The 27,416-nt window shown below is 47.8% G+C and overlaps 1 protein-coding gene across 6 annotated transcripts in view; it reads left to right on the top strand.

Moving 5' to 3' along the window:
• Positions 1-27,416, top strand: part of PDPR (pyruvate dehydrogenase phosphatase regulatory subunit) — a 56,814-nt gene that overhangs the window by 10,743 nt on the left and 18,655 nt on the right. For 4 of the 6 annotated variants that reach the window (XR_010917354.1, XM_067534421.1, XM_067534418.1 and 1 more), the window contains 12 exons: positions 409-490; positions 589-752; positions 2,241-2,362; positions 3,426-3,543; positions 4,373-4,522; positions 17,457-17,649; positions 19,786-19,910; positions 23,288-23,443; positions 23,537-23,670; positions 24,108-24,256; positions 24,377-24,489; positions 24,934-25,028. Coding sequence is in view for 5 of the 6 variants with exons in the window: in XM_067534421.1 (XP_067390522.1) it covers positions 409-490; positions 589-752; positions 2,241-2,362; positions 3,426-3,543; positions 4,373-4,522; positions 17,457-17,649; positions 19,786-19,910; positions 23,288-23,443; positions 23,537-23,670; positions 24,108-24,256; positions 24,377-24,489; positions 24,934-25,028 (1,601 nt within the window). In the remaining variant the exon portion in view is untranslated. Of the gene's footprint in view, positions 1-408; positions 491-588; positions 753-2,240; positions 2,363-3,425; positions 3,544-3,611; positions 4,162-4,372; positions 4,523-17,456; positions 17,650-19,785; positions 19,911-23,287; positions 23,444-23,536; positions 23,671-24,107; positions 24,257-24,376; positions 24,490-24,933; positions 25,029-27,416 lie in introns of those variants that run through there. The other 2 variants (XM_067534423.1, XM_067534422.1) reach the window with 2 other exon arrangements.

The raw sequence follows: 27,416 nt of genomic DNA on the forward strand, positions 1-27,416 counted from the left end.
GCAGGAGAGTGTGGAATATAATCTGTGAGAGTATTTATGAACCAGAGTAAATTTTAGTATAAAGCAGGATTAAAATAGCTTTAGTTGTCCAAATTAAACTGTGCCTTCTAAAACAGTTGTAGGTTACTAGCTAATCATTGTATGAATCTGAGGAGGTGAGTTTTCTTGTCTGCTGTGTATTAGAAGCAATGGGTCTGCTAGAATCATAAGAATGGCCATACTGGGTCAGACCAATGGTCCATCTAGCCCAGTATCCTGTCTTCCGACAGTGGCCAGTGCCAGGTGCTTCAGAGGGAATGAACAGAACAGGCCATCATCAAGTGATCCATCCCCTGTCGTCCATTCCCAGCCTCAGGGGTTGTAGAACCTGCTCTACTCTGACTTGGCTTTGGTTGATCATTGTCCTAGGTTATGTGAAGACAGGCTCTATCTCCCTGGCTCAGACTCAGGATCGACTGATCTCCCTGAAACGCATTGCCTCAAGGCTCAGGTACATATAAGAGAGAAACTATGCCTGATCTTAAACTTTTCCTTTGCTTGCCTTTCCCAAGAGGCTAATGACAAGCATTCTTTTGTGTTTTGTGGCAGTGTAATGGGGATACCTTGTCAAATCATGGCTCCAAAACAAGTGGCACAATTACACCCACTAATCAACATTCATGACCTTGTGGGTGCCATGTATGTGCCAGAGGATGCAGTTGTATCGTCTGCCGATGTGAGTCTTGCTCTGGCAAATGCTGCCTCTCGGAATGGTAAGAATTTTTTAAATCTGTATCATGCCTGCTCCCTTGTGTGATGTCTGTCTTGTAGTTATAAAGGCAAACGACCCTTTGGTGGGGATGGCATCAGATTTGGGATTCATCTTATTTTGATTTGATGACCAAAGTCTGCTTATTTCTTGAAAGGAAATATTCTTTAAATCCATTTTTCTCCACCCTAAAGCCAGATCAGATCTTGTTTGACTACTGCATCCTTAGAGATCTTTAGTATAAGGAATCACACACCACAGACCTGCTGTAATCATTATTTATATACAACCCTACAAGTCCACACAGTGCTTTACTATAGGTAGAAACCTGGATGGGAGCTTAGTCTAAAGGCACAAGTGGATTCAAACCAGTTTGGACAGTTTCATTATAGACAAGGCCAGAGAGGCGTGTGGTCAGGTGGGTTTTCGGGGGCTTGGAGGTGGATCTGGCACATGCCAGTTGGAAGCTTGTTCAGTGAGCTTGGGGTGGCCTAAAAGAAGGGACGAAGTCATGATTTAGCAAAGGAGGTGGAACTGTCTGGAATGAAACTTTGGTCAGATTGGAGGAAGCTTCTGAGGAGAATGAGGGTGGAGGTCTGGTGCTAAGGTGGAGGCTGGATAGCAGCTGCATGTCCTTTGTGTATTGAGAGGCACGAGGCCAACAGCTAATTGTCTCCATTGCTCTGGAGGTGCTATTCTTATAATTTAGCATGTCCTAGTATTGTACGTACAACCTCGTATCATTGCTTTTGATTGAGATGAGTATGTTAGTCTCACTAAGTGCCACCAAACCTGGTATCCCAGAACTGCATTGGCTGGAACTTCTGTTTGCCAGTTGGATTTCTCACTGAGTCATACTTATTGTCAGAGTGTCATTCACTACACTCGGGCAAAAATGACCGTGTTCCCTTGAAATAGCCATTAGCCTTTGTATCTGTGCCACCATCCAAACTTAAGACTCCAGCATTTATAAATAAAGTTTAAAGGAGTCTCTACTCTGGCTTACAGAGCTTCTTGTTCACACTCTTTCTTCCTCCCTAAATGCTGCCTATGTTTGCTCTAAATGACCGTGTTCCCTTGAAATAGCCATTAGCCTTTGTATCTGTGCCACCATCCAAACTTAAGACTCCAGCATTTATAAATAAAGTTTAAAGGAGTCTCTACTCTGGCTTACAGAGCTGCTTGTTCACACTCTTTCTTCCTCCCTAAATGCTGCCTATGTTTGCTCTTGTCACTCAGTATAAGTCCCATGCTAAAGAGGCTGTAAATTCAGCCCTGTGCACTGCAGCATCTATCTTGCTTCATTGTACGCAAGCTATCATGATGATTCTGCTGTTTTCCGTATGAGAGAGTTTCATCTAGAAGGAGGAAATACCTGTGTCTGAAATGGAGGAGAGGCTGTTAGTTTGGTTTTGGGGTTAGCAGCCTGATGTTTCATCCTAGGAGTAAGGCCTGTGGTATCCTGACTGCGTTCTCTGACTTCTCTATGCAGGTGTCCAGATCCATGAGCGGACAAGCGTCAGCCATGTCATGGTCCAAAAGGGTTGTGTGACTGGAGTGGAGACTGACAGAGGACAGATTGAATGCCAGTATTTTGTCAGCTGTGCTGGGCAGGTTAGATCTGATGGGAATTTCTCCGTGTGTCCTCTTTGTAAGGCCTCCAGTGTATTCTGCTGCAGTAGCAGAGGAGGAGATCATTCAGTGACCAGTAAAAAGACCACATCACATTTCTTCAGAATGAATGAACACTGGTCGGCCCCAAAAATAGGAAAATGTTGGTTACATCCCCAAATAGCTGTGTTTACACACTCTCCATGCTCTCTCTGTCCTAATTAACAGCTAAGTTTCTGCCACCCACATATTTGCTTTTAATAGCATTTTTCCTTTATAAAAAATGTGTGCGCTGCATTTTCTTTGCAGTTTCATACATTATAATAATATAATTTTAAGTTTAACTTTGGCAGTATGTTAAAGTCATGCTAATTTGTGCCCCAAGACAACATTATATATAAGAGGAGACTAGTGCATGCTGTTTGCTTGGCACTACAATCTAAGTGGCAACCTGCTGAGAAGCATCCTGCAGTGTGGCAATACAGATCTGCCAAGTCTCACTCAATGGAATGGGGGACATCCTTCTGAGGTGAAGGACTTTGCTGTCTCTCTCACTGAGCCAATTGAATCTCCATAAGTTTCTGGAAACCTTCCTCATTCTAATTGTCACAGGTTGTCAGCCCGAAAGATATATCTGACAATTGATGTTTCTCAGCCTGCAACTGGCCATGTTGGCAACTGGTAATGTGGGACCCCAGCACTCCAGGACCCCAGTAGAAGAATCATTGTCTATTATGTTTTCCTCAGAGGCCAAACCAGTAGTGACTTCTCTGTATACATTTTATATGATGGTAGCACCTAGGAACCTCAGTCATGGACCAGGCCTCCATTGTGCTAGTTGCTATACAACAAAAAGATGATCCCTTCCTCAAAGAGCTTAAAATCTGAGTAGAGAGGGGAAAAAAGTAAATAGTTCCTTTTCTGTTGAAGGTAATATTACAGCCACAGAGACATTGACCTGCTCTCTGGTGCTGTAGCAAAGACACATCAGATGAGGAAAAAACATGCCTGGGGACCCAGCTTTCTACCTGTCACTGCCACCCTAATTAACTCTTTCTGGTTTCAGTGGGCCTACGAGCTGGGTCTCTCCAATGAGGAGCCGGTCAGTATCCCACTGCATGCCTGTGAACACTTTTACCTCCTGACACGCCCCTTGAAGAAGCCACTGGAGAGCAATACACCAAGTGAGGATTCTCCCACACTGTTTTGTTTTGCTGATGAACTCTCTCTCTCCTTCCAAAGGCAAGGCTGACTGGTGAGGCAGAGCTGATGGGGTGCAGACATTTTCTGCAGTCCTGAACTCCGCCAGGAATGTGCCCTGGGTTCAGGCTCAGTTGTTCGGCGTGTTCTCTTTCAGAGTTGAGGTTGGGAATAGCTATCTGTTTACTCAAAGATAAACTCTTGCCACAAAAAATGAGCTCTTTTGAGTTTGTCAACTCAGATAGCAGAGATTGTGGCTTGGGAATGATTTTGACTCTTGCTTTGCAGGTGGTTGTACCTCAAATGGGCATATCAACTATGCACCACATGCTCTGGAGGGAGGATGGTAGCCTTGCTACTTTGTTTCCCTTGCAGGCTGCTGTGCCCAAATGGGCCATGTATTCCTCTCTGTCAGCTGACATTAAGGCTTTACAATGGCATTTGCATGTCATTGTGCAGTAGGGGCAACCAAAGCACTTGAGAAAACAACCCTTCCTCCCCACACACCTGGCTTTTGGCTCCCTTGAAGGAGAGTGCGCATATGGATACCAGAGCTGGGACGTGGAAAGCCACCCCCCTCCTCTCTCGCATTTCCGCAACTAGTGAGTAATGTTTATGCTTCCCTGGGATTCCAGCTCTCTGACCAGAGGGCCTGATTCACTCTCTAGTGAATTCTCTTCACTGACTGCTTTGTGAGCCATTTTTGTATTCCCACCCTTTGTGTGTGGAGCACAGTCTATTTTGATATAAGCAAAGTTGTAATTTGTCCTGCACTTCCCAATCTGCCCATACCATCTCGTCTTTTCTCTGCAGCTATTGCGGACCCAGATGGCAGAATCTATATCCGCAGTTGGCAAGGTGGCATCCTCTCTGGGGGCTTTGAGAAGAATCCCAAGCCCATCTTTACTGAGGGCCGGAACCAGCTGGAGATTCAGAATCTGCATGAGGACTGGGATCACTTTGGTATGCTAGTTGGAAAAGGTTTACAGACCTTACATGGGCAGGGATCCCATAGGAGCAAAACAGAGGGCTCAATAGGCAGGCAGTGCTGCCTACAAGGGAGATTGTGCTATGGATTTGTTAGAACACTTATATGCCCTTTCTTCAGGAGAGGGGAGATTGGGCACTTTAATAGGTGTGTTCAGCTGTCAGTTTCTGGGACAATTAGTGTGAGAATCCCACTCCCATCAACTGCGGTTGCCTCCTCTGGGCATTGCTGGAAATCCCCAACCTTCAGAATATCCATTCACATGCTTTAGTTCTTATACCAAGTGGCGTGAAGAAGAGCACTGTGCAGACCTCCCCAATGCATATGATCTTAAAGCTGCAGCACCATCTGCTATGTCTGCTCAACACCAGTAACCTGCCATGCATTCCTGATACTCCAGTCCCACATCCCTTTTGAACAGGGACTGCCAGGTGTACCTAATTTGGTGTTACCTTTTATGTGGACAAAGTACAGCATTGCTGCTCCTGGATTCCTCCCTTACATTGGGGTGGGGTGTTGGATTTTTTTTCCCCACATGTACTGGCAGGTATTTTCCCAAGTTAAATCTCATTTTTATGTTGTCGTTAATTTTAACTGGAGGGTTGCAACTTGCACATTACGTTGTGTCTGTAGCTGAACTTATTGCACACACCAGGGACTCCTGGCATCCGTCATCCCTTCCTGCCCACCCAAACTATTTGAAATTTGTTAAATTATTTCTTTTCTTGTGTGGATGATACATCATGCCGGATGTCAACATTCTGAACTTCATTGGGACAATGGGCAGAGCTGAGGTGAGGGATGGTCTTGTGCTGGCTAACATAAATCAGTTCTTCAATCTGTAGACAATTACAGACTTGCTTAAAGTTGATGAGTGTGTAAACCAGATGCTGAAGCTCTTGTGCCCCCATTTTCCTCCTCCTGTTTTTCTGATTTTCACCAAAATCAGTAGGGTTCTGCTCATTGATGCCTAGAACATTCCCTGTAATTTTGGGATCAAATCCAGTATTCAAAAGTTATTGCATTACAGACCGACAAGCAGAGAAAAAATGTCATCAGTTAACTTTGCTCAGCTACATACTCTTGTTGAGCTATGTCTAAGGCTCCGATATCTCTGGTATCTCCGCATCAAAAGGCACACCTCTCTATCATTCCTCTGATCTCATTGGTGTTTGCAGCTTCACTCAGTTTAGAGTAGACACTGTAGTTTCCTAAAAGCTGTTTATCCCCTTGCAAGGCAGTGTACTAATCACCCATAGTGCCCTTTTGTGGCAGGGTGCTACGCTGCAAGGGGTCCTAATTTTCAGTGCATGCCCCTGTCAGTTTGCCTGTTGCTGGGTCTTCTCTAGCTTGGCATTCTAGCCAAGTCCTGTAAAGTTCAGTCCTCTTCCAGGGTAATTAAAGGTCTAGCTGGAAAGCCTGTGCTAAATGTCCATCCCCCTAGGCCCTCCCCCACAGGAGCCTAATGTGCATCTTCATTGTTCCTCGCTGGAGTGCTCCTTACTGGCCTGTCTCTCAGGAGCCTAAGCTACTCCTGCAGTTGGGTTGGCATACCCCTTCCTTGGTCTGGTATGGGAACCCATGACCACCCTCTGCTTTGGCTTTTGGCCGAGGAACCCTGTATTTAGCAGCAAGGTGCGCTGCTTCAAACATGCTGCTGTTTCTCTGGGCCACTTCCTACCTTTAAGATCCCTTGTATTGTATCCCTGCAGCCTGTGCTTAACACAGCCTCCCTTTGGTTGTCAGGACTCTGTCTTCTCCCTTCTCTGCTGAACAAAAAAACTTCCACTCCTTTAACTGACGCTACCTCAGAGCCTTCTCCACAGCCTAACTACTCCTGTGGAGTTCTTGCTTTGTTGCTTCTTGTCTTAGCAGGCCTTCCCTCACTGCTTGCCTTCCCTGGGAACTCTGGCAGCTTTCCAATGTACCTTGTTAGACCCTAGCTCAGGGCTTCTCCCACAGGAACCTATGCTGCTCCTTGTGGGTTCTCCTACCTGTCTCTGCAGTCACTGTTTCCATCTTCCTCCCCCACATGAGTTCTTCACTGTATTGTCTTTTCCTAACCCTTTCACAATTGGGAGTCACTGATTGTTAAGTTGCCATATCACAATCAACGTGGGGCTTGCTGCTAGGTCACAAGCAAGGCTGAGCCTGGCTTGTCTTAAAGGGCCAGCCAGCTTGTGACACCCCTCCCTGTTCTAGATATCATATAAAATCAAACTTGACACTGGCTGCTCTGAGACTCCTCTTGGTCATAGAATCATAGGACTGAAAGGGAAGCAAGTCTAAAGGGAAAAAGAGTTCGAGAGAGTTGGCAGTTTTTCAAAGAGACATTATTAAGGGCACAAGAGCAAACTATTCCACTGCATAGGAAAGATAGGAAGTATGGCAAGAGACCACCCTGGCTTAATCAGGAGATCATCAATGATCTGAAGCTCAAAAAAGAGAGTCCTACTATCGTAGGAAAGCTCAGGGCCCTCCCAAATTATGACTTGAGTGTGTAGTTCTTTGAGGCAGTTTATTTTGAGCAGCTCGGAGAAGTGTCGGTCACCCTAAGGCTCCCGAGGACTTCTGCCTCACATCACTAAGTTTTATACAGTATAACAGACAAAGAAACAAAAAAAAAGATGACATATTCAGTACTTTTCCATTAGCTCAACCTTTTTTTTACATTGATATACTAAGAAATTCCTCCATACTGCCAATTAACCAGGGCCTCTGGTTACTATAACAATTATCTATTAGAGCTAGCTAGCCATGTCCCGTTATCTACTGACAGCTGCAAAAACCTGCAACATCTGCAAAATGTACCTGTTTCAAGGCTAAGAAAGCTACTAAAAATCCAAGATGGAGTCTTTAGCATACAAGATGGAGTCTTAAAAGCTTAATACAAAATAGACTATATAACTCGATATGAAAGTAGAATACAAAATGGAGTATATAAAAACTTTCACACTACAAAAATTGGAAACTAGGCCAAATTACAAAGGATGAATATAAACACATAACACAAATTTGTAGGGAAAAAAATTAGAAAGGCCAAGGCACAAAATGAGATTCAACTTGCTAGAGACATAAAAGGTAACAAGAAAACATTCTACAAAAACATTATAAGCAAGAGGGGAACCAAGGCCAGGGTAGGCCCGTTACTTAATGAGGGGGGAAAACAATAACAGAAAATGTGGAAATGGCAGAAGTGTTAAATGACTTTTTTGTTTCCGTTTTCACCGAAAAGGTTAGTAGCGATTAGACGTCTAACATAGTGTATGCCAGTGAAAATGAAGTAGGATATGAGGCTAAAATAGGGAAAAAAAAAAAGTTAAAAATTACGAAGACATCCAATTTGTCTAAAAGTCATCAGGGCCTGATGAAATACATCCTAGAATACATAAGGAGCTGACTGATGAGATATCTGAGCCATTAGCAATAATCTTCAAAAAGCCCTGGAAGACAGGAAAGATTCCAGAGGACTGGAAAAGGGGCAAATATAGTGCCAATCTATGAAAAGGAAAATAAGGACAACTCAGGGAATTACAGACCAATCATCTTAACTTCAGTACTCAAAAAGATAATGGAGCAAATAATTAAGCAATCAATTTGCAAATACGTAGAAGATACTAAGGTGATAAGTAACAGTCAGCAAGGATTTGTTAAGAACAAATGTCAAACCAACCTGTTAGCTTTCTTTAATAGGGTTACAAGCCTTGTGGCTGAAGGGAAGCAGTAGTGTATATCTTGACTTTAGCAAGGCTTTTCATACTGTCTTGCATGACCATCTCATAAACAAACTAGGGAAATATAACGTAGATGGAGCTACTCTAAGGTGGGTGCATAACTGATTGGAAAACCATTCCCAGGGAGTAATCATCAGTGCTTCACAGTCAAGTTGGATGGGCTTATCAAGTGGGGTCCCACAGGGATCAGTTCTGGGTCCAGTTCTGTTCAATATCTTCATCAATGATTTTGATGATGGCATAGAGAGTGCACTTACGATGTTTGAGGATGATACCAAGCTAAAAGGGGTTGCAAGTGCTTTGGAGGATTGGATTAAAATTCAAAATAATCTGGACAAACTGGAGAAAGGGTCTGAAGTAAATAGGATGAAATTCAGTAAGGACAAAAGTAAAGTACTCCACTTAGGAAGGAACAATCAATTGCACACATACAAAATGGGAAATGACTCCCTAGAAAAGAGTACTGTAGAAAGGGATCGGGGGTCAGAGTGGATCACAAGCTAAACATGAGTCACCAGTGTAACACTTGCAAAAAAAAAAAAAAAAAAAAGCAAACATCATTTAAAAGTGTATTAGCAAGAGTGTTGTAAAAGCAAGACATGAGAAGTAATTCTTCCTCTCTACTCTGCACTGTTTAGGCCTCAGCTGGTGTATTGTGTCCTGTTCTGGGCACCACATTTCAGGAAAGATCTGAACAAATTTCAGGAAGTCCAGAGAAGAGCAACAAAAATGTTCTATCTTCGAGTGATTGCTCATATCCATTCCAGTATAGGTGTGTGCGCGCCCCGTGCACAGATTCCCGGAACTTTTTTCCCTTAGCTAGCTCCCTAGGGTCAGCTCTGGCGCCCCCTGGAGTACCGCGCTCATGCCGTGGTACATAGGGCGCTGCTGACCCTGCGGCCCCTCAGTTCCTTCTTTCCACCTGTGACGGTCAACCGGAACGTCTGCCTCTTGCATTCAAATGCAAGTAGCATCCCTTAGTGTTAGCTTTTATTGTTAGAGTTTTTTGGTTTTGAATAGATAGTTAGCGAATAGTTAAGATAGATAGTGCCCTTAGGGGCTAGAGCGGAGCCATGCCTGGCTCCACTGGCTTTAAAGCCTGCACCGAGTGTGCAAAAGCCTTTCCTGTGAGTGATCCTCACGACTGTTGCCTCCGATGCCTCAGGGAGCAACACAGGAAAGAAAAATGTAGAATCTATAGGTCCTTCAAACTGAGGACCCAAAAGGAGAGGGACACGCGTCTAAAGGCGATCCTGATGGAGTCCACGCTTCGGCCGGACTCCGAGCCGTCGTGCTCCCCTGCGGCACCGAGCGTCTCCTCAGTGCGGAGCACTCCACCGGCATTGACATCGGCGCCGAAGAAGAAGAAGCAGCGCGAGGCCGCACACATGGACTCCCCCCGGCTACCGGGAAAGCAGGGGGTGCAGCAGGAGATGCCCCAGCCACATGCTGTGGAGAGTACTCCGGCACCGGCATCTCCTCGTAGAGAGCCTCCCCCGACTCCTGGGGGTGGGGGAGCACCTCTGCAAGGGCTGTCAACACCGGAGGCTTTCGCTGCGGCATGCGCCCTCATGGGCCTGCCTACGCCTCCATCCCCCCCTCAGCCGAGGGTTCAGGGACCTGTGTCTCGGGGTAAACCCGTGTTGGGTTACCCCGGTGGGTGGAGGAGACAGGAGTCGAGGTCTCCCCCCAGATGGCCAAGGAGGGTAGAGAGTGTGGGTTCCCCTCCTAGGTCCGACTCCGGGTCATCGAGCTCCGCGGCACCGAGGGTGGTCCAGGGACAATCGCTCGAGGCGAAGGCGATACAGTTCCGCCTCGAGCGGGGACCTTAGCATGGACTTTGGTACTCTGGTGCGGAGCCAAGATAAACATCGATCCCCGGCACCGACTGTCTCGACGCCGACCGCATTGGCACCGAGCTCAATGGCACAGCCTGCCTCGGCACCGAGCTTTACGTCGGCACCGAGAGCCCGGGCATCGCCGGCACCGCCTGTCTTGGCACCGAGCTCCGCGGCACTGAGCGCCGCGCTCCAGATCCACGTCGCCACGTCGCCGGCATCATCGCTCCCGATCTAGATCTGGGAAGTGCCGCTGCAAGTCGTCTCGAGGGAGAGGTCGTGACAGCTACAGTTCCTCCAGCAGCTCCTCCCCTCACCGGCACCGCAGACGTCGGCACCGAAGGTCCTCTTCTTCTAGGAGCCACTCCTCTTCCAGGGCTCATAAGCACCGGTTAAGTGGCTCGGGCTCCAAGGGGGGACGGCTGGAGATGACCCAGCAGGCTCCCGTGCCTGCACCTGCATGGCCCCAAGGCCCCTGGCAATGGCCATATTGGGGACCGTGGGGTACTCAGATGGGCCAGGGGACCGCCTCCATTCATACCTCGGTGGCCCCACCAATGCCCCCTACAACCAGCCCGCAGGAGGGTCACCCCTCCAAGGAGGGGTCTGACCCAGAGGAAGGGCCTTCCATAGGGCCCCTACCACAATCCTCCTCCTCCTCTCCAGATGAAGCGGTGGCCAGAGACACTAAGGCCCCCCTCTTTGACTTCAGGGGCCACCAGGACCTTCTGAGGAGGGTGGCTGATAATCTCGGTCTGGAGATTAAGGAGCTGTTGGAGGAAGAAGACCCCCTATTTGGGGTCTCGGAGACAGCAGGCCCATCACGCCTGGCCCTGCCTGTTCATGAGAGGGTCATGAAAATTGCAAAAACCCTCTGGCAAACTCCCTCCTCAGTGGCCCCCACTTCGAAGGGCGCTGAGCGAAAATACTATGTCCCAAAGGAGGGGTTTGAATTTCTATATACACATCCCGCTCCAGGTTCGCTCATAGTGGATGCAGTGAACCAGCGGGACCACCAGGGTGGTCAGGGTAACACCCCTAAAGATAAGGACAGCAAAAAGCTGGACCTTTTTGGGCACAAGATGTACTCTACTGCGGCCCTACAGCTGAGGATAGCGAATCATCAGGCCCTTATGGGAAATTACAATTTGAACCTCTGGTCCTCGCTACAGAGGTTCTCCTCGGGGTTGCCCCCGGACCAGGCCGCGGACTTTGCCACTGTGTCACAAGAGGGAGTGGCGGTAGCTAAGGCGGCTCTGCAGTCGGCCAGTGATGCAGCGGATGCAGCCAGCAGAGCGATCGCTTCGGCCATCGTCATGCGCCGCTGCTCCTGGCTCCAAGCCTCAGGTCTGTCCCAGGAGGTCCAGCAATCTATTCAAGACCTCCCCTTTGACTACTCCGGCCTCTTTTCGGAGAGGACCGATGAAAAGCTACGTGCTTTAAAGGACTCATGGGCCACCCTGAGATCCCTCAGGCTCTACACACCTCAGGCCTCGAGGCGCCAGAACCGGCCTCAGGCACAGAGGCAGCCGTAACCTCCACTGAGGCTGCCCCCCAGACCCACTCAGCCTGGGAGGGGTAGAGACAGGTACCGGGCGCCCAACCGCCACGACCAGCAGGGACCCCCTCAAGGGTCACAACAAGGCCCTAACAAGGGCAATGGACCCCATAAGAGGTTTTGACGGGGTGCACGAGGGCGGCACCCTTTCTTTTCCACTGGATCAGTCCAAACCCTTTTGCCACAGGCTTCGGCCATACCAAGCTGAATGGGAAGCCATCACCACCGACCAATGGGTCCTTGGCATAGTCTGCAAGGGCTATGCATTACAGCTTACGGCTTTCCCCCCAAACTCTCCCCCTACCCAGTCCCTTTTCAGGGACCCCTCTCACGACCAACTCCTCATACAAGAGGTCAACTTCCTCCTCACGCTCAGTGCAATAGGAGGTTCCTACACAGGAGTGGGGAAGGGGATTCTACTCTCGGTACTTTCTAATCTCCAAGGCCAAGGGGGGCCTGAGGCCAATTCTGGACCTACACCGCCTGAACAAGTTTGTCAAGCGCACCAGGTTTCACATGGTTTCCCTAGCCTCCATCATTCCTACCCTAGATCCAGGGGACTGGTCTGCCGCCCTCGACCTGAAGGATGCATATTTTCACATAACCATCCTTCCAGACCACAGGAAGCTATTAAGATTTATGGTAGCTGGATTCCACTACCAGTTTTGTGCCCTGCCATTTGGCCTTTCATCCGCGCCAAGGGTATTCACAAAATGCATGGCAGTGGTAGCGGCCCACCTGCGCTGCAAAGGGGTCCAGATATTCCCCTACCTGGACGATTGGCTGATCCGGGGCAAGTCCAGGGCCCATGTCAAGGACAGCCTGGCCCTTACCTGCACCACATGCACCAGACTGGGGTTGCTCATCAACGAGCAGAAGTCTACTCTCACCCCGGTGCAGCGCATAGAGTTTATAGGGGCCATCTTAGATGCCAGAGAGGCCAGAGCCTTCCTTCCTCAGACTCGGTTCGAGACCATGACCACCATAATCAGCGATGTCCACAGGTCCCCCACGACGACAGCCAGGCACTGCTTTCAGCTGTTGGGACACATGGCGGCATGTACTTATGTGGTGAGGCTGGCTCGCCTCAAGCTAAGGCCTCTCCAAGGGTGGCTGGCCTCAGTCCACTTGGCCTGCAAAGTCTTCATCAAATTCCTGGGGGGCAGGACGATTCAGGTCCTCACAGACAACATGGCGGCCATGTTTTATATCAACAGCTGGGGGAGCGCGCTCATCGGCCTTTTGCCAGGAGGCCATTCGTCTTTGGGACTTTGCTGTGAGGCACGATTTTCACATCTCTGCCTCTCACCTCCCGGGGGTCAGGAACGACGAGGCAGACCGCCTCAGCAGGTCGTTTTTACCCCGACACGACTGGTCACTGCACCCGGAGGTGGTGACTTTAATCTTCCAGAAGTGGGGGGTTCCCCAACTGGACCTGTTCGCGTCATCCTGGAACAGGAAGTGCCTGAGATTCTGCTTGCTCCGAGGTCGTGAGCCGGGCTCCCTCTCCGACGCGTTCCTCCTAGACTGGACAGGGTCCCTCCTGTATGCGTTTCCCCCCATACCGCTCCTGCCCAAGGTCCTCTTGAAAATCAAGAGGGACAGAGCGGATATGATACTGATTGCGCCAGCGTGGCCACGACAGCATTGGTACAGCATGCTGCTCGACCTGTCAATCGACACACTGCTCCCGCTTCCACAGGACCAGGGTCGCCTGCTGCACCCGGACCTGGATTCCCTCCACCTGACGGCATGGAGACTCTGTGGCTGACGGAGGGAGAGAGAGCCTGCTCGGCGCAGGTCCAACATATCCTGCTGGGCAGCAGAAAACCTTCCACCCAGATTGTGTACTGGGCCAAGTGGAACCACTTCACTTGTTGGGCGGAATCCCGGGGTGTCCCACCGTCCGGCTCGCCCATACAGGCAATATTGGAGTACCTACTCCACCTAAAGCTCCGGGGCTTAGCACTGGTGTCCCTGAAAGTGCCTGGCAGCTATCTCGGCCTTCCACCAGCCGATGGAAGGACGTTCACTGTTCTCCCACCCCATGTCAGCTAGGTTCCTCAAAGGGTTGGAGAGGCTGTATCCCCAGGTCCGCGACCCGGTGCCTCCCTGGGACTTGAATCTGGTCCTCGCCATGTTGACAGGACCCCCCTTGGAGCCCATGGCTACATGCCCGCTGCCCGTCCTCTCCTGGAAGGTAGCCTTCCTCATGGCCATTACATCGGCTAGGAGGGTCTCTGAACTCAGAGCTTTAACCTCAGAGCCCCCCTACACAGTCTTCTATAAAGATAAGGTCCAACTGAGGCCCCACCCAGCCTTCCTACCTAAGGTGGTGTCTCAGTTCCACTATAACCAGAATATCTTCCTCCCCGTGTTTTTTCCAAAACCACACGGTTCGGAGGAGGAGCGGAGATGGCACCTGCTGGACATCAGACGAGCCCTGGCCTTCTACATCGAGCAGACCAGGCCATTCCAGAAGTCGACGCAGCTGTTCGTGGCAGTAGTGGACCGGATTAAGTGCTCACCTGTCTCCACCCAGTGCATCTCCACCTGGATCACTGCCTGCATCAAGACCTGCTACGAGCGGGCGAAGGTACCGCTTCCAGGAGCTGTGACAGCGCACTCAACTAGAGCCCAGGCCTCATCGGCGGCCTTCCTGGGAGGAGTGCCTCTGCAGGACATCTGCAAAGCAGCGACCTGGTCGTCGGTCCACACCTTCATGTCCCACTACGCCATCGTGCAGCAGGCGAGAGAGGACGCAGGATTCGGCAGAGCAGTACTGGCAAGAGTAGCTCAACACTGACTCCTACCCACCTCCAAGGTATGGCTATTTAATCACCTATACTGGAATGGATATGAGCAATCACTCAAAGATAGAAAACAGGGTTACTTACCAGTAACTGTTGTTCTTCGAGATGTGTTGCTCATATCCATTCCACACCCACCCTCCATCCCCACTGTCGGAGCCGGCAGAAAGAAGGGACCGCAGGGTCAGCAGCGCCCTATGTACCACGGCATGAGCGCGGTACTCCAGGGGGGGCCGGAGCTGACCCTACGGAGCTAGCTAAGGGAAAAAAGTTCCGGGAATCTGTGCACGGGGCATGCGCACACACCTATACTGGAATGGATATGAGCCACACATCTCGAAGAACAACAGTTACTGGTAAGTAACCCTGTTATTTAAGGTCTTGAAAACATGACCTATGAGGGAAAATTGAAAAAAACTGGGTTTGTTTGGTCTGGAGAAGAGAAAACTGAGGGGGACATAAGTTTTCAAGTATATAAAAGGTTGTTGCAATCAGGAGGGAGACAAATTATTCTCATTAATCTCTGAGGATAGGACAAAAAGCAATGGACTTAAATTGCAGCAAGGGCAATTTAGGTTGGACATTAGAAAAAACTTCCTAACTGTCGGGGTAGTTAAGCACTGGAATAAATTGCCTAAGGAGGTTGTAGAACCTCCATCACTGGAGGTTTCTAAAAGCAGGTTAAATAAACACCTGTCAGGGATGGTCTAGATTAGTGTTTCTCAGTTGGTGTTCCGCGGAACCCTAGTGTTCCACGGGAACACTGTTAGGGTTCCGCGAGAAAGTGAGATTGCGCTGCCGAGAGCAGCTGTTCTCCACGCCGCCGAAAAAGGGAAGATGTCCCGGATTTTTTGGCGGAGGGTATCAAGTATGAGTGTAATTTAGATTCCGGGGGGAAATTTAATTGAGAAACGCCAGTCTAGATAATGCTTGGTCCTGCCATAAGTGCAAGGAACTGGACTAGATGACCTCACGAGTCTTGCTTATAATGTATTTGTAGAATGTTTTCTTGTTACCCTTTATGTCTCTAGGTCAGTGTTTCTCAACCTGGGGGTTTAGAGGGGTCGCAAGTGCAGAGCTGGTATTGGGGGTGGCAAGAAAGGCAATTGCCTGGAGCCACAGGGGCGCCATGAAACTAAGTTACATGCCTCAGCCCCGTGGGGGTGGGACTCAGGTTTCAGGGGTACAGTAGTTTGGAAAGGTTAAGAACCACTGCTCTAGGTAGTTGAATCTTGTTTTGTGCCTTGGCCTTTCTAATTTTGTCCCTACATACTTGTGTTGTTTGTTTATATTCATCCTTTGTAATTTGGCCTAGTTTCCACTTTTTGTAGGACTCTTTTTTTGAGCTTCAGATCATTGATGATCTGACCATGGTCAAGGAAGCTGAAGCTCTCCTGGCAACACCATCCTTGCAGCTAGTCATTCACTTGGATGCATCTGTGTCTGCCTAGGCCCAGTCTTTGACCAGAAGGATCAAAGAGAACACCACCTGCACCTCCAACTCCCTTACCCTTATTTCTAGATCTCTGTAGTCACTTCTGATCTGCTCAGGGTCATACCTCACAGTATCATTAGTGCTCACATGGATGAGTAGCATGGGGGAGTAGTAAGAGGGTTGGATGATCCTCGACAGTCTCTCCATAATGTCTCAGATACAGGCTCCTGGCAGGCAGCACACCTCCTGGGATGCCATGTCAGGCCAGCAAATGGGTGCCTCTGTCCCCCTCAGAAGAGAGTCACCAACCACCAGTACCTTACATTTCCTCCTAAGTAGTAGTGGCTGTGATCCTCCCAACCTTGGAGGTACATGGCTTCTCCTCCTCCACCTTTGGAGGTGATTCCTCATTGCTTGCTGCCAGGGCAGCATTACAGCTCTTTATCACTATGGTGGGTAGGGAGTATGGGTGGAGCACTGCCTGCTGCCAGAAGTAACCAGCAGTCAGTGTCCTCCCTGTGACAGGGCCACATCCTCCTCTCTTGGTGGCATGACAACAGTCCTCTCTAGTTGGATAGCTTCCTTGGCGTTGGACGTATCCGTATTGATACTCTTAATGAATTCCTCCTGGGCATGGATGCTCCTCAGTCTAGCCACTTCTTCTTGTAGCTTTCTCCCACCTGCTTCCTGAGAGATTCCACCGGCAAACATTTTTTCACACTGGACCCAGCCTGGCTTTCTCAGATTGGGAAACGCAGGCCATGGTCTCTGCAAAGCTACACCAGGATTTGGGTATAGGAATCCATGGTCAGGTTCTCTGTCTGGATGCAGGTGCAGGAGACGGAAGCAGGGTTGGCACTTGTGGTGCGGCCCTTCCTAATCATAGCTATTATATTATGATTCCCTCTTACAAACCCCCTCTCAAACTTTCCTATTTGTGGTCCCCTGTTCGCTAGCTCCCCTTAGTCGCTTATCAGAGTGGAATTCATAACCTCATATTCACACGCTGGAATCCTCATGTGCATGGGGAATGGGCACAGGATCCATTCAGACATTTTTAAGGGAACATGCAACTTGACCATTTTAGTGCCTGCAACTGCTGAATTTTGAGCAAAGGAAGGTGAGAGCTTTTATATAAAATATCTTGCAAAGGGAAATCCTGAACCAGAAAAAAACTGAAATGGGATAAGAACTGGATATTCCTATAAAGCAAATTAAGAACCCCCAAATAGGTTCTCTTTCAGCGCTGATCCATTTTAATTAACCTGAGAAAGCAAGCTATGTTTCCTGCCCTTCTACTAGTATACACCTGTGGTACTTTCCAGCCAACATCGGGTTTGTCCCATGGATGCACTGAGACATGGAAGATGCTACTGTCTGTTAAGATCATGTAGCTTAATGTTTGTCTGTTGTGGCATAAATGGACTGGTTTGTGTGTCTAGTTTGGGTATGAAGGAAGAGTGGCTGAAGTGCCTGTAGACTAAAGGCCGTCGTTTATCAAGATTAGATTGTCTTGTTTTCTTTTGGTGACTAGAGCCACTGCTGAGTTCTCTTCTGCGGAGGATGCCAGGGTTGGAGGCTCTGGAGATCATGCAGTTAGTGAACTGCCCGGAATCCTTCACTCCAGACATGCGGTGCATCATGGGAGAGTCGCCCACAGTACAGGGCTACTTTGTCTTGGCTGGAATGAACTCCGCTGGTGTCTCTTTCGGTGGGGGAGCAGGCAAGTAAGTGGCTCACCAGTATAGTGCAAGAGGCACGGTGGTGTTTTGTGTACCACAAGATGATGATCAAATTCTGCATATGTAAAACTCTGTCAATTCATGGGAGCCTGAGCTTAGCTGATAAAGCAGCCTGGATTACCAAGGAACATGGCATTATTTAGGGTGAAGAGCATCTTGCATTTTCTCTGATTCCCTTCTCTGGGGGGGTTTCAGACTCCTAATCAGGTTATTGTCTTTCCCTATGCATCATCTTTAGACTCCACATACCAAGGACCAACAGCTTGCTGAAGACCAATGAGGCTCCTTGCAAAGCCCACCAGTCATAGACTCAGAGATCATAGAATCATAGAAGGTTAGGGTTGGGAGGGACCTCAGGAGATATCTAGTCCAACTCCCTGCTCAACGCAGGGCCAACCCCGAGTAAATCATCCCAACCAGGGCTTTGTCAAGCCGGGCCTTGGAAACTTCCAAGGATGGAGATTCCACCACCTCCCTAGGTAATCCATTTCAGTGCTTCACCACCCTCCTAGAGAAAAAGTTTTTCCTAATATCCAACCTAGACCTCCCTGACTGCAACTTGAGACCATTGCTCCTTGTTCTGTCATGTTCATTTACCCAGCTGGCAGAAGTAAATGCTGAACACAACACAGCTCACCTTGTCCCTTGTGCACAGGCTTGGTGCGTTTTCTCTGTGGTGCTACCACATGAGGGGAATAATTCCTAAATCCTAGACCTGCAAGCCAGCTTCTCTCAGACCAGATTGTTCAGGTGACTCAACAGAGTTAATTTTCACTAAAAACACAGGTGATAAAGTATTTTGTATTATAAATACTAAAGTGAGTTAACTGTGGGTTAAAGGTGCTGGATTCACAGCCACAGATACTCATTTATTTATTCCCTAAACAAACTTCCCCCACACTTCCTTCTGCCAGTGTGCTAGGGTTGTGATGACTTCCTGGTAGATTAGACTTGCACACAAATCTGGGGATTTAGACATATTTGTATACAGTAGAATCTCAAAGATACAAACACCAAAGTTACGAAGTGACCGGTTAACCGAACACCATGTGAAACTGAAAGTTAGCAATCAGGCAGCAGTGGAGGAAGGCCAGGGGAAGCAAATTTCTGTATTATACTGTGACTGTATTGCCATTTTAGGCATGCAGAACAGAAGCAGCCTGGGGTCTGTGCTGTTTCCCATAAGCCAAGGGCGCTATTTCACGCCCCCTTACACCCTGCCGGGAGGGGGAAGCTGTTTTCACCACCACCCCCAGTCTGGAGGGTCAGTCCTGAGCCAGAGAAAGAAGCTGCCACAGGGAGCTACTGAGCTGCTGCTGTTGCAGCCAAAATCTGGCTTGGAGCTGGAATGGAGGAGCTGCTCTCTGGAGGAGTTTTAAAGGGCCACAGCTGGTGCACCAATGCGACCCAAGCTTTGCCCATGGCTGCTCTCCTGAATCCTGCGAGCACCTCTGGGAGTGCAAGGGGCAGGGGAGGGAGGGGCACTGACATAGCTTTCTGCTTGTATTTTCTAATGACCAGTTTCAAACACCTCTGCTATTGTTTCTGCCAGCCAACTCTTCTGTTCTGCTTTAGTTTAGGCTGCTCTCTCTCTTCCTTTAGCTTTCTGTCATTCTGATTTGACAGGTGTCTGGAGTACAACTTCCAGGCCTTGATTAGTCACTCCCAGAGGTATAGCCAAATGTAACCTCCGACTTGGCCTGGGTAGCCCACAACAGATACTGGAAATGGCAAAGCAATTGGCCCCCTAATCCCATATTAATCATACTTCAACACTCCCTGCTTTATGTAGGCTAAGGATATAACATAATGTCAGCAATGTTAGCAGTCTGATGCTCTGTGGTTTTATTTGCATTGTGTCCTTAGCTTCCATTGCTCTGTGTAGTAAATTTCATTGCAGTGGGAAGTTGTTAATTCCGTTATTTGGTGGCTGGTTTAGTTTTAGATTGAGTCTCCCTGCTCCTATTGGTGTCTGTATTATGGAAATCTTATTCAAAGCTCTTCCTATTGCAAGAAATGCTGGTGCCCAAATTGCCCTTACTCCTTGACTTCAGAGATAGACTCTTGCTCGAAGTACTTCAAGTAATATCCAAATCCTCCTTGGTTTTTGCCTCCAAACAGGTACCTGGCTGAATGGATGGTAAATGGCTGCCCATCAGAAAATGTTTGGCCTCTGGACCTGAAGCGCTTTGGTGCCCTTCAGAGCAGTCGCACTTTCCTCCGTCACCGTGTCATGGAAGTAATGCGTAAGTAACTTTCCAGTGTACTCACTATTCTAGTCTAGACAGGTTCTTATACTGCGCTTATCACTGTAGTATCCAAGCATCTGTGACATGTAGTTCTCTTATCCTCTCCGCAGGCGGGAGAAATGTTATTCAGTGGAGTGTCTTGTTTTGATAGGGTTTTAGGTTTATACAAATATATGTACTCATGTTAGAAAAGGCAAGGTCTAAGAATTGCACCTTACCCTTGGAGTGGAAGGTGGTGAGGTTTGTGATGGCTAACACTAGCATTCACAGAGGTCTGTAGGACTCTCTCTGCTGCACCTTTTCTCCTCCCAGCATTGAATTGCAATCATTCTCAGGGCTACTTTCTCCCTTCTGGTCCTCCACATGGCAGTGCAGCCTTTGCCCGGTAGGAAAAAACGCCTGGCTTCCTCATTGGTTGTCAGTAGCACTCCACTAATTTGTTCCAGAGAGATGGTCCTGCAGACACTTTTGTACCTCTCTGCTCACCCAACATTCTTTGGACCATGTGTTTTTTCTCCTGGTTAACATATCTTCTGCATGGGAGTTCTGTGCATGGCTGGCTAAGACTCCAGTAGAGTAAAGACAGTGTAGAATGCTGGATTATCTGTAATTTGAAGTCTTTAAATCAAGATTTGAGAACTTAATTAACTAGCTAGACATTATGGGTCTATTACGGGACTGGGTGGGAAAGGTTCTGTGGCCTGCGATGTGCAGAAGGTCTGACTAGATGATCATGATGGTCCCTTCTGGCCTTAAAATCTGAGTCTATGAATGCTTGGGACAATACATTGCTTTTAAATAGAAACTTTCATAATGTGAAAATGCAAATGTCCCAGTTTAGGAATATTGAGTCTAATGATCTTTATCAGTTGCGAAGATTTTATAGACATACTGTCAGAGGGGAAAAATGGCTCAGCTGCTGCTGTCTGTATTTTCCCTCGTGCCACAATTTCTAATCAGTTGCGACCCATGATCTTGTGTATTAAGTGCTTTGTAGGGGTGAGGCCCAAACTTATGTGTTTCTTCCTATCGTTGGGTAATCATGAATGAAACAAAACTGAGCTTCACTGAAGAGTAGCTTTAGATGGAAAGAGTCCTGCCCCATTGTTTTTAAAGATGGAGGTAAGGGAGTATGATTGAACAGAAGTGACAATCAAAAGAGGAATCAAAGGCTATCAAAAGGCCTAAGCTAAAAATATGTGTTTTAAGGTCAGAGCAAAAGAATTGCAGGGTAAAATTCTTGGGCTCACTTATGTCCAAACCCCCCCCCCCCCCCCCCCCCCAAAAAAAAAGTTTTACAGTACTTTCTTCTCCATTCCAAATTTGGCACTCATTCATATCATCGTACATCCTGAGTAACACCACTCAGTTGCTGTAGCTATACTGCATAAATTAACACCATATTCAGCCCGTGATCTTCTCATATTTTGTATTCTAATTCAAACATCCCTCTCTTCTCTTCACCACCGCTCCTGCCTGGACACTGGTTCAGTACTATATAAGGGTGGCAAAAGTGCCAGTCACGATGCAGAGAGGAGAGGTGTATTCAATTAAATATTTCTGTTCTGTATTTGGAAAGAAGCAAGAGGTTCTATTCATATCCTACCATGATAAGCAAATACTTTCTATTCCATCAGTAACTAGGGAAGATGTTAAACAGTAGCTACTAAAGTTTAACATATTTAAATCAACAGGACTAGATAACTTGTATTCAGGAGTATTAAAGAATTGGCTGAGCAGCTCTCTGAACTACTAATATTGATTTTTAACAAATCTTGGGGCACTGGGTAAGTCCCAGAGAAGTGGAAAGAAGTTAATGTTGTATCAGTATTTTAAAATAAGGGTAAATGAGACTTTGGTAACTATAGGCTGGGTATCCTGACATCATTCCCAGGCAAAATCATGGAAAAGTTGATACGGGATGCAATCATAAAGGATGAAAGGATGGTAGCATAATTAGTGCTAGTCAACATGGTTCTGTGGAAAATAAGTCTTATCAGACTAATTGGAGACCCTGTTATGATGAGATTACAAACTGGATCGATAAAATTAACTGTACATAAAATGCTTAGACTTCTGTAAGTCTACATGATGTTCTGATTGGTTTTATATAGTGGTACTTTTTTTAACGTAGTTCATATTACGTTGATTAAAAACAAGTTAACTGATAGATCTCAAGAAATAACTGTAAATGGGGAATCATAATCCTTTGGAGATGTTTCTAATGGAATCTAGTGGAGATCTGTTCTCAGCCAGTGCTGTTCAATATCTTTTTCAATAATCTGGAAGAACATATAAAATTATTGCTGGCAAAATTTGCAATGACACAAAAATTGGTGGCAAATAACAATGGGCTCATTTCTGCAGACTGATCTGGATTTCTTGGGCTAATCTGAACAAGGTGCATTTTAATGCAGCCAAATACAATACATCTAGGAACAAACATATTTACAAGATGAGTGACAATATCCTGTAATGCAGTAATTCTGAAAAAGACGTAAAGGTAATGGTAGATGACCAATTGAATATGAGTTCCCATTGTGATAATGGTAGCTAAAAGGATGAATGTAATCTTGGATGTATAAGCAGGGGATTATCAAATAGGAATAGGGAGATTTTATTATCTCTGTATACAGTTTTAGTGAGGCTGTTCTTGGAATATGTTGTCCAGTTCTGGTACCCATACTTCAAAAAGGAGGTTAAAAAATTGAAAGGTTCAGAATACAGCAACAAGAATGCTATGAGGTCTGGAAAGCCTGCCTGATAGCATGAGACTTAAGACACTCAACCTCTTTAGTGTGTCCAAAAGTTGGTTAAGAGATGGATTGATCACAATCTGTAAGAACCTAAAGGGGGAAGAGATTTCTGACAGTGTAGAGTACTCTTTAATCAAGCAGGAAAAGGCAATGGTTAGAAGCTGAAACTAGACAAATTCAGGCTTAAAAAAAACAAGATGCAAACTTTTGGCAGTGAGGATAATTAGTTATTGGAACAACTTCCATAGAGATGTGGTGGATTTTCCATCACTTGAAATCTTTAAATCAAGACTGGATGTCATTCTAAAAGATGTCCTATAGCTCAGTTATAAGTTATGGGCTTGATGCAGAAATTCCTGAGTAAGAATTTATGCCCTGTGTTATATGGGAGATCAGAGTGGATGATCATAGTGGTTCCTTCTGGTGTTTAAAATCTGGCATGTGTGCCTAGCTGCCATGGCATAGAATTTGGGGGCAGGCTGGTGAGAGAAGTACTGTAGAATAGGTACATTTTAACTATTAGAAAGGAATGTATGTGGGGAAGGGCAGCCTTTATAAGGAACCTGGGCTGAAGTGTTAACAACTTAGCTGATAATAGGCCATCCTTGACCATTACAGCCCTGATATATGATCTAAAGGTTCCCCGTTGGGACTTCCAGACTGGCAGGCAGCTGCGTACTTCCCCTCTGTATGATCGCCTGGATGCCCAGGGAGCCAGATGGATGGAGAAGCATGGATTCGAGAGACCCAAGTACTTTGTCCCACCGGGGAAAGGTGAGATCATATTCTGCTCTGCATAGAGCATTCCTATTGATTTAATGTGCATCATTGCAGTCAGCTTATTAATTGTTCTCTTGCCTACCATAGATCTACTGGCTCTGGACCAGAGCAAGACCTTCTACAAACCAGATTGGTTTGAAATTGTGGGGTCAGAGGTCAAGTGCTGTAAGGAAGCTGTGTGTGTAATTGACATGTCCTCTTTTACCAAGTTTGAAATAAGTGTAAGTACTTAAGGGGTGACAAAGGGACAGACTGGCAAATGCTGTCTTTTATGGTCTGTTTGTTGCTTTCCTAAAATGTTATATGCACCATTGGGGATAGATATAGGAGGAAGAACTGTATGGTCAGTTTCAGCTTTTACCACATTCTGATTGTATTATTAGTATTTATTTATACTACTTTTTGTGGTTTAATTTAGAGCATTTGTGACACTTATTAATTAGAATTAATAGACTTACCTTTCTGAAAGTTCTTGGCTACTATGATGTTATGTGAAAAGCCTTAGTCATCTGTGTAATTACTATTCTGAACTGAGAGGCTTTTGGTGGGATGAATCATAGGTGCTATATAGACTAGCCTCTATGAGTTTGCTTGCCCTGCAGGAACTAGTTGCTCAGCCTACTGACCTGATCCTCTCTCCCTGTCTCAATCCCTGCAGTCTACGGGGGATCAGGCACTGGAGGTTCTGCAGTATCTCTTCTCGAATGACCTGGATGTGCCAGTCGGCCACATTGTACACACAGGCATGCTCAATGAAGCAGGAGGGTATGAGAATGACTGCAGCATTGCACGATTAAACAAGCGCAGGTAAGTCTGTACTGCAGCATTCTTATTTAACAGTCATTCCCACTGTGTTTCTGGCATTTATCTCAGTTTCCTTAGTAACTCTTATTACAAATAAATCAGCTTCTTAATTTTCTTTTCTAGCTTTTTCATGATTTCTCCTACTGACCAGCAAGTCCACTGTTGGGCCTGGCTCAAAAAGCACATGCCTAATGACAGTAACTTGCTCTTGGAGGATGTGACTTGGAAATATACCGGTAAGACATGCCAGGAGGCAGAAGTGGTTATATGCCATAAAATTCTGCTTGCTTTTTTTGATTGTCACTGCACACTAATCATTTGTTTAAAGTATCCACCATGATACTCAGGTCTCTTTCCTGAATGGTTACATATAACCCAGTAGTGTGTCTGCGTAGTTTAAACTGTTCCTTCCTATGCATACGCTTGGACATCACTTCCATTTCCACACAGGCTCCCAAGAGAGCATCTAGCTGACCCCTAGAAGATCTTTTTTTCATTTCTAGTTTCTGCGAATCTCTATAAGCCTTGTGTCTGTTGCCCATAGCAACAACTGCATAATTTATCCAAAATCATAGAAAACAGACTGAAAAAAGGTAAGATAAGTATGTGGCCAAATGCAACCTTCCTCTTCATCCATCCCATTACTCAGTAGTAGAAAACCTTTTCCTTTCTCCATCTAGCTCTCAATCTGATTGGCCCTCGTGCAGTGGACGTCCTGTCAGAATTATCCTATGCCCCAATGACTCCAGAACACTTCCCCTCTCTCTTTTGCAAGGTGGGTGACTTGTATTTACAGATGAGATTACAGATATTTAGAATTACTGAGGTAACTGAACTAGGTACTTAGCAATACTCAGTGTGGGTAGTTTTATTACCTCCCTTTAAAATCTACTTAGTGAATATACAGCAGAACTTATTTGAAATGGACTTTATTCCATGTAGCTATAGTTCTGATTGATATCTCAATGTATTTCATAGTAATGGAATACAAAGTCGAGAGTCACTGGTAGCATCTAGGATCAATTTCTATGGAGTCACCATCCCTGCACTTTACTATTAAAAGACTCAGCAGATGCCTTTGTGTTGTGCAGCCTTTTATGTACAGGCTTGAGACTACAAGCCTCTGTCTAGATCTTGCTCAAACTTCATTGCTATGACAACACTTGAGTCATTTAATAATTGTTTAGTTCTATCTTCGAGTGATTGCTTATATCCATTCCAATATAGGTGTGTGCACACCACAGTGCACGGTTCCTGGAACTTTTTTCCCCTTAGCAGACCCTGTAGGGCCGACTCTGGTGCCCCCTGGAGTGCCCTGCACATGCCGCAGCACATGAGGCACTGCTGGCCCTATGCCCCCTCAGTCTCTTCTTTCCGCCCATGACGGTGGGATGGAACTAGCACTTGCTCTCTGCAAGTGCCATTCCCCTTCTTTGAACTCTTTGTTAATCAAAGTACCTAGTTAGTTTAAGTAGTATGTTAACTGCTGTAGTTTAGGAAGAAGTCCCTGACCGACTTAAGGTGGCCGGGCTATGTCCCGGCCGCCTGGGTTTAACCGCCCCCTGCCCTTCCCACTCAATACCTTAAGTGCCTGGGGGGACAGAAGAAAAGAGTAGGATATGCAAGGCTTTTAAACAGTGAGCCAGAGCAGAGAGATCAGGTTTAAAGCCTTGCTCCTATAGCAGCGCTCCGCTCTGTGTCCAAGTCGTCATGCTCCCCCTCGGTGCGGAGCGCATCATCGGCAACGTCGGCACCGGATTCCACTCGGCATGGAGCAGCATCCCCAGTGCCGACGAGGAGAGAGCATGGAGCGCGGACACTCCCCTGCGCCGTGGGTACGGGCAGGATTGAGGACAGAGATGCATCAGCCATGACCCGTCGAGTCCCCTCCGGGTCTGCATCTCTGAGCAGGGGTCCACCCCCGACTCCTCGGAGTGGGAGAGTGCCCCTGCCAACGCGGCGGTCTGGCGGCATGAGCCTTGTTGGCCGGCCTATGCCATCTCCTCCACACACACACACCCCTCCCCCCCCCCGCCGAGGGAGAAGGGGCCGGGGTTCCCGGGGCAAGCCCGCGTGGGTCCCCCTGAAGGGCGGTGGAGATCCCCGGTACGGGGAGGACGATCTCCTGCCAGACGGCCACTGGGGGTAGAACGAGGATGCTCCCCCAGCAGGTCGGCACTGCTGCAACCCTACCTCGGTACCGAGCCCCCAGGGGCAGTGCTGGTTCCACCAGCGGTGGCAGGCCTCTCAGGCACCGCTGCCCCAGGCGGTGCCAGAGCTCCCAGCGGCAGCGAGGCTCCTGCTGGCAGCGGGGCTCCTGCCGGCTCTGCATCCCCAAGCGGGGCCGGAGCCCCTAGCAGCAGTGGGGCTCCTGCCGGCTCCGCACCCCCAAGGGGGGAAAAAAAAAAAAAAAAAAAAAAGCCGGGGCTTGCAGTGGGGCTTCACGCTGTGCTGCAGCTCTCCATGAGGCTGAGGGCTCTTTGGAGCAGCCCCTCAGCGGTAAGCAGCAAAAGCACGGTCCCTGGCATGGGCACGGCACCCGGGACCAAGGATGGCTGCCTGTGTGGCGGCTCGGGTTCTACGAGGTGGGGGGGCAGTCGTCGAAACGGCCGACGCCCCCACAAGGTGTCCAAGCAGGCGGCAAAAGTGCTAGTAGGGGTACAGTCCATGCCCTGGCACAGTCTTAGGCCCATAAACACCGCTCCTCAGTTGAGTCGGACCCCATGGAGGCACCCTCTATGGGTGCACCCCTTCGGCAAGGGGAGCACCCGCAAGACTTGCCTCGGTAGTCCTATTATCCTGGATGCCAGAGACTAGTATGCCGCCCTTGCCCTAAAAGGACGCGTACTTTCATTGGTCCATCCTCCGGAGCCAACAGTGGCTGGCTCCTACTACCAATTTCAGCCTGCCCCTTGGCCTACCTTTGGCTCCAAGGGTGTTCACCACTTGCGTGGTGGAAATGGCGGCCCACCTGAGGCGAAAGGATATGCAAATCTTTCTCTACCTGGACAATTGGTTGATAGGGGGTAGGTCCAGGTTCCCAGTGCAGGTCAGCGCGACTCAAGCTGCTCCACGTGCAGCAGGCCGGGGTCTGCTCATAAACGAACAGACATCCACTGACCCCAGTGAAACGCATAGAATTCCTTCGAGCCACCCTGGATGC

Source organism: Emydura macquarii, unplaced genomic scaffold (assembly GCF_026122565.2).
Source record: "Emydura macquarii macquarii isolate MOO-44397 ecotype Brisbane River unplaced genomic scaffold, CSIRO-AGI_Emac_v2 contig_3401, whole genome shotgun sequence".
NCBI classification, from domain to species: domain Eukaryota; kingdom Metazoa; phylum Chordata; order Testudines; family Chelidae; genus Emydura; species Emydura macquarii.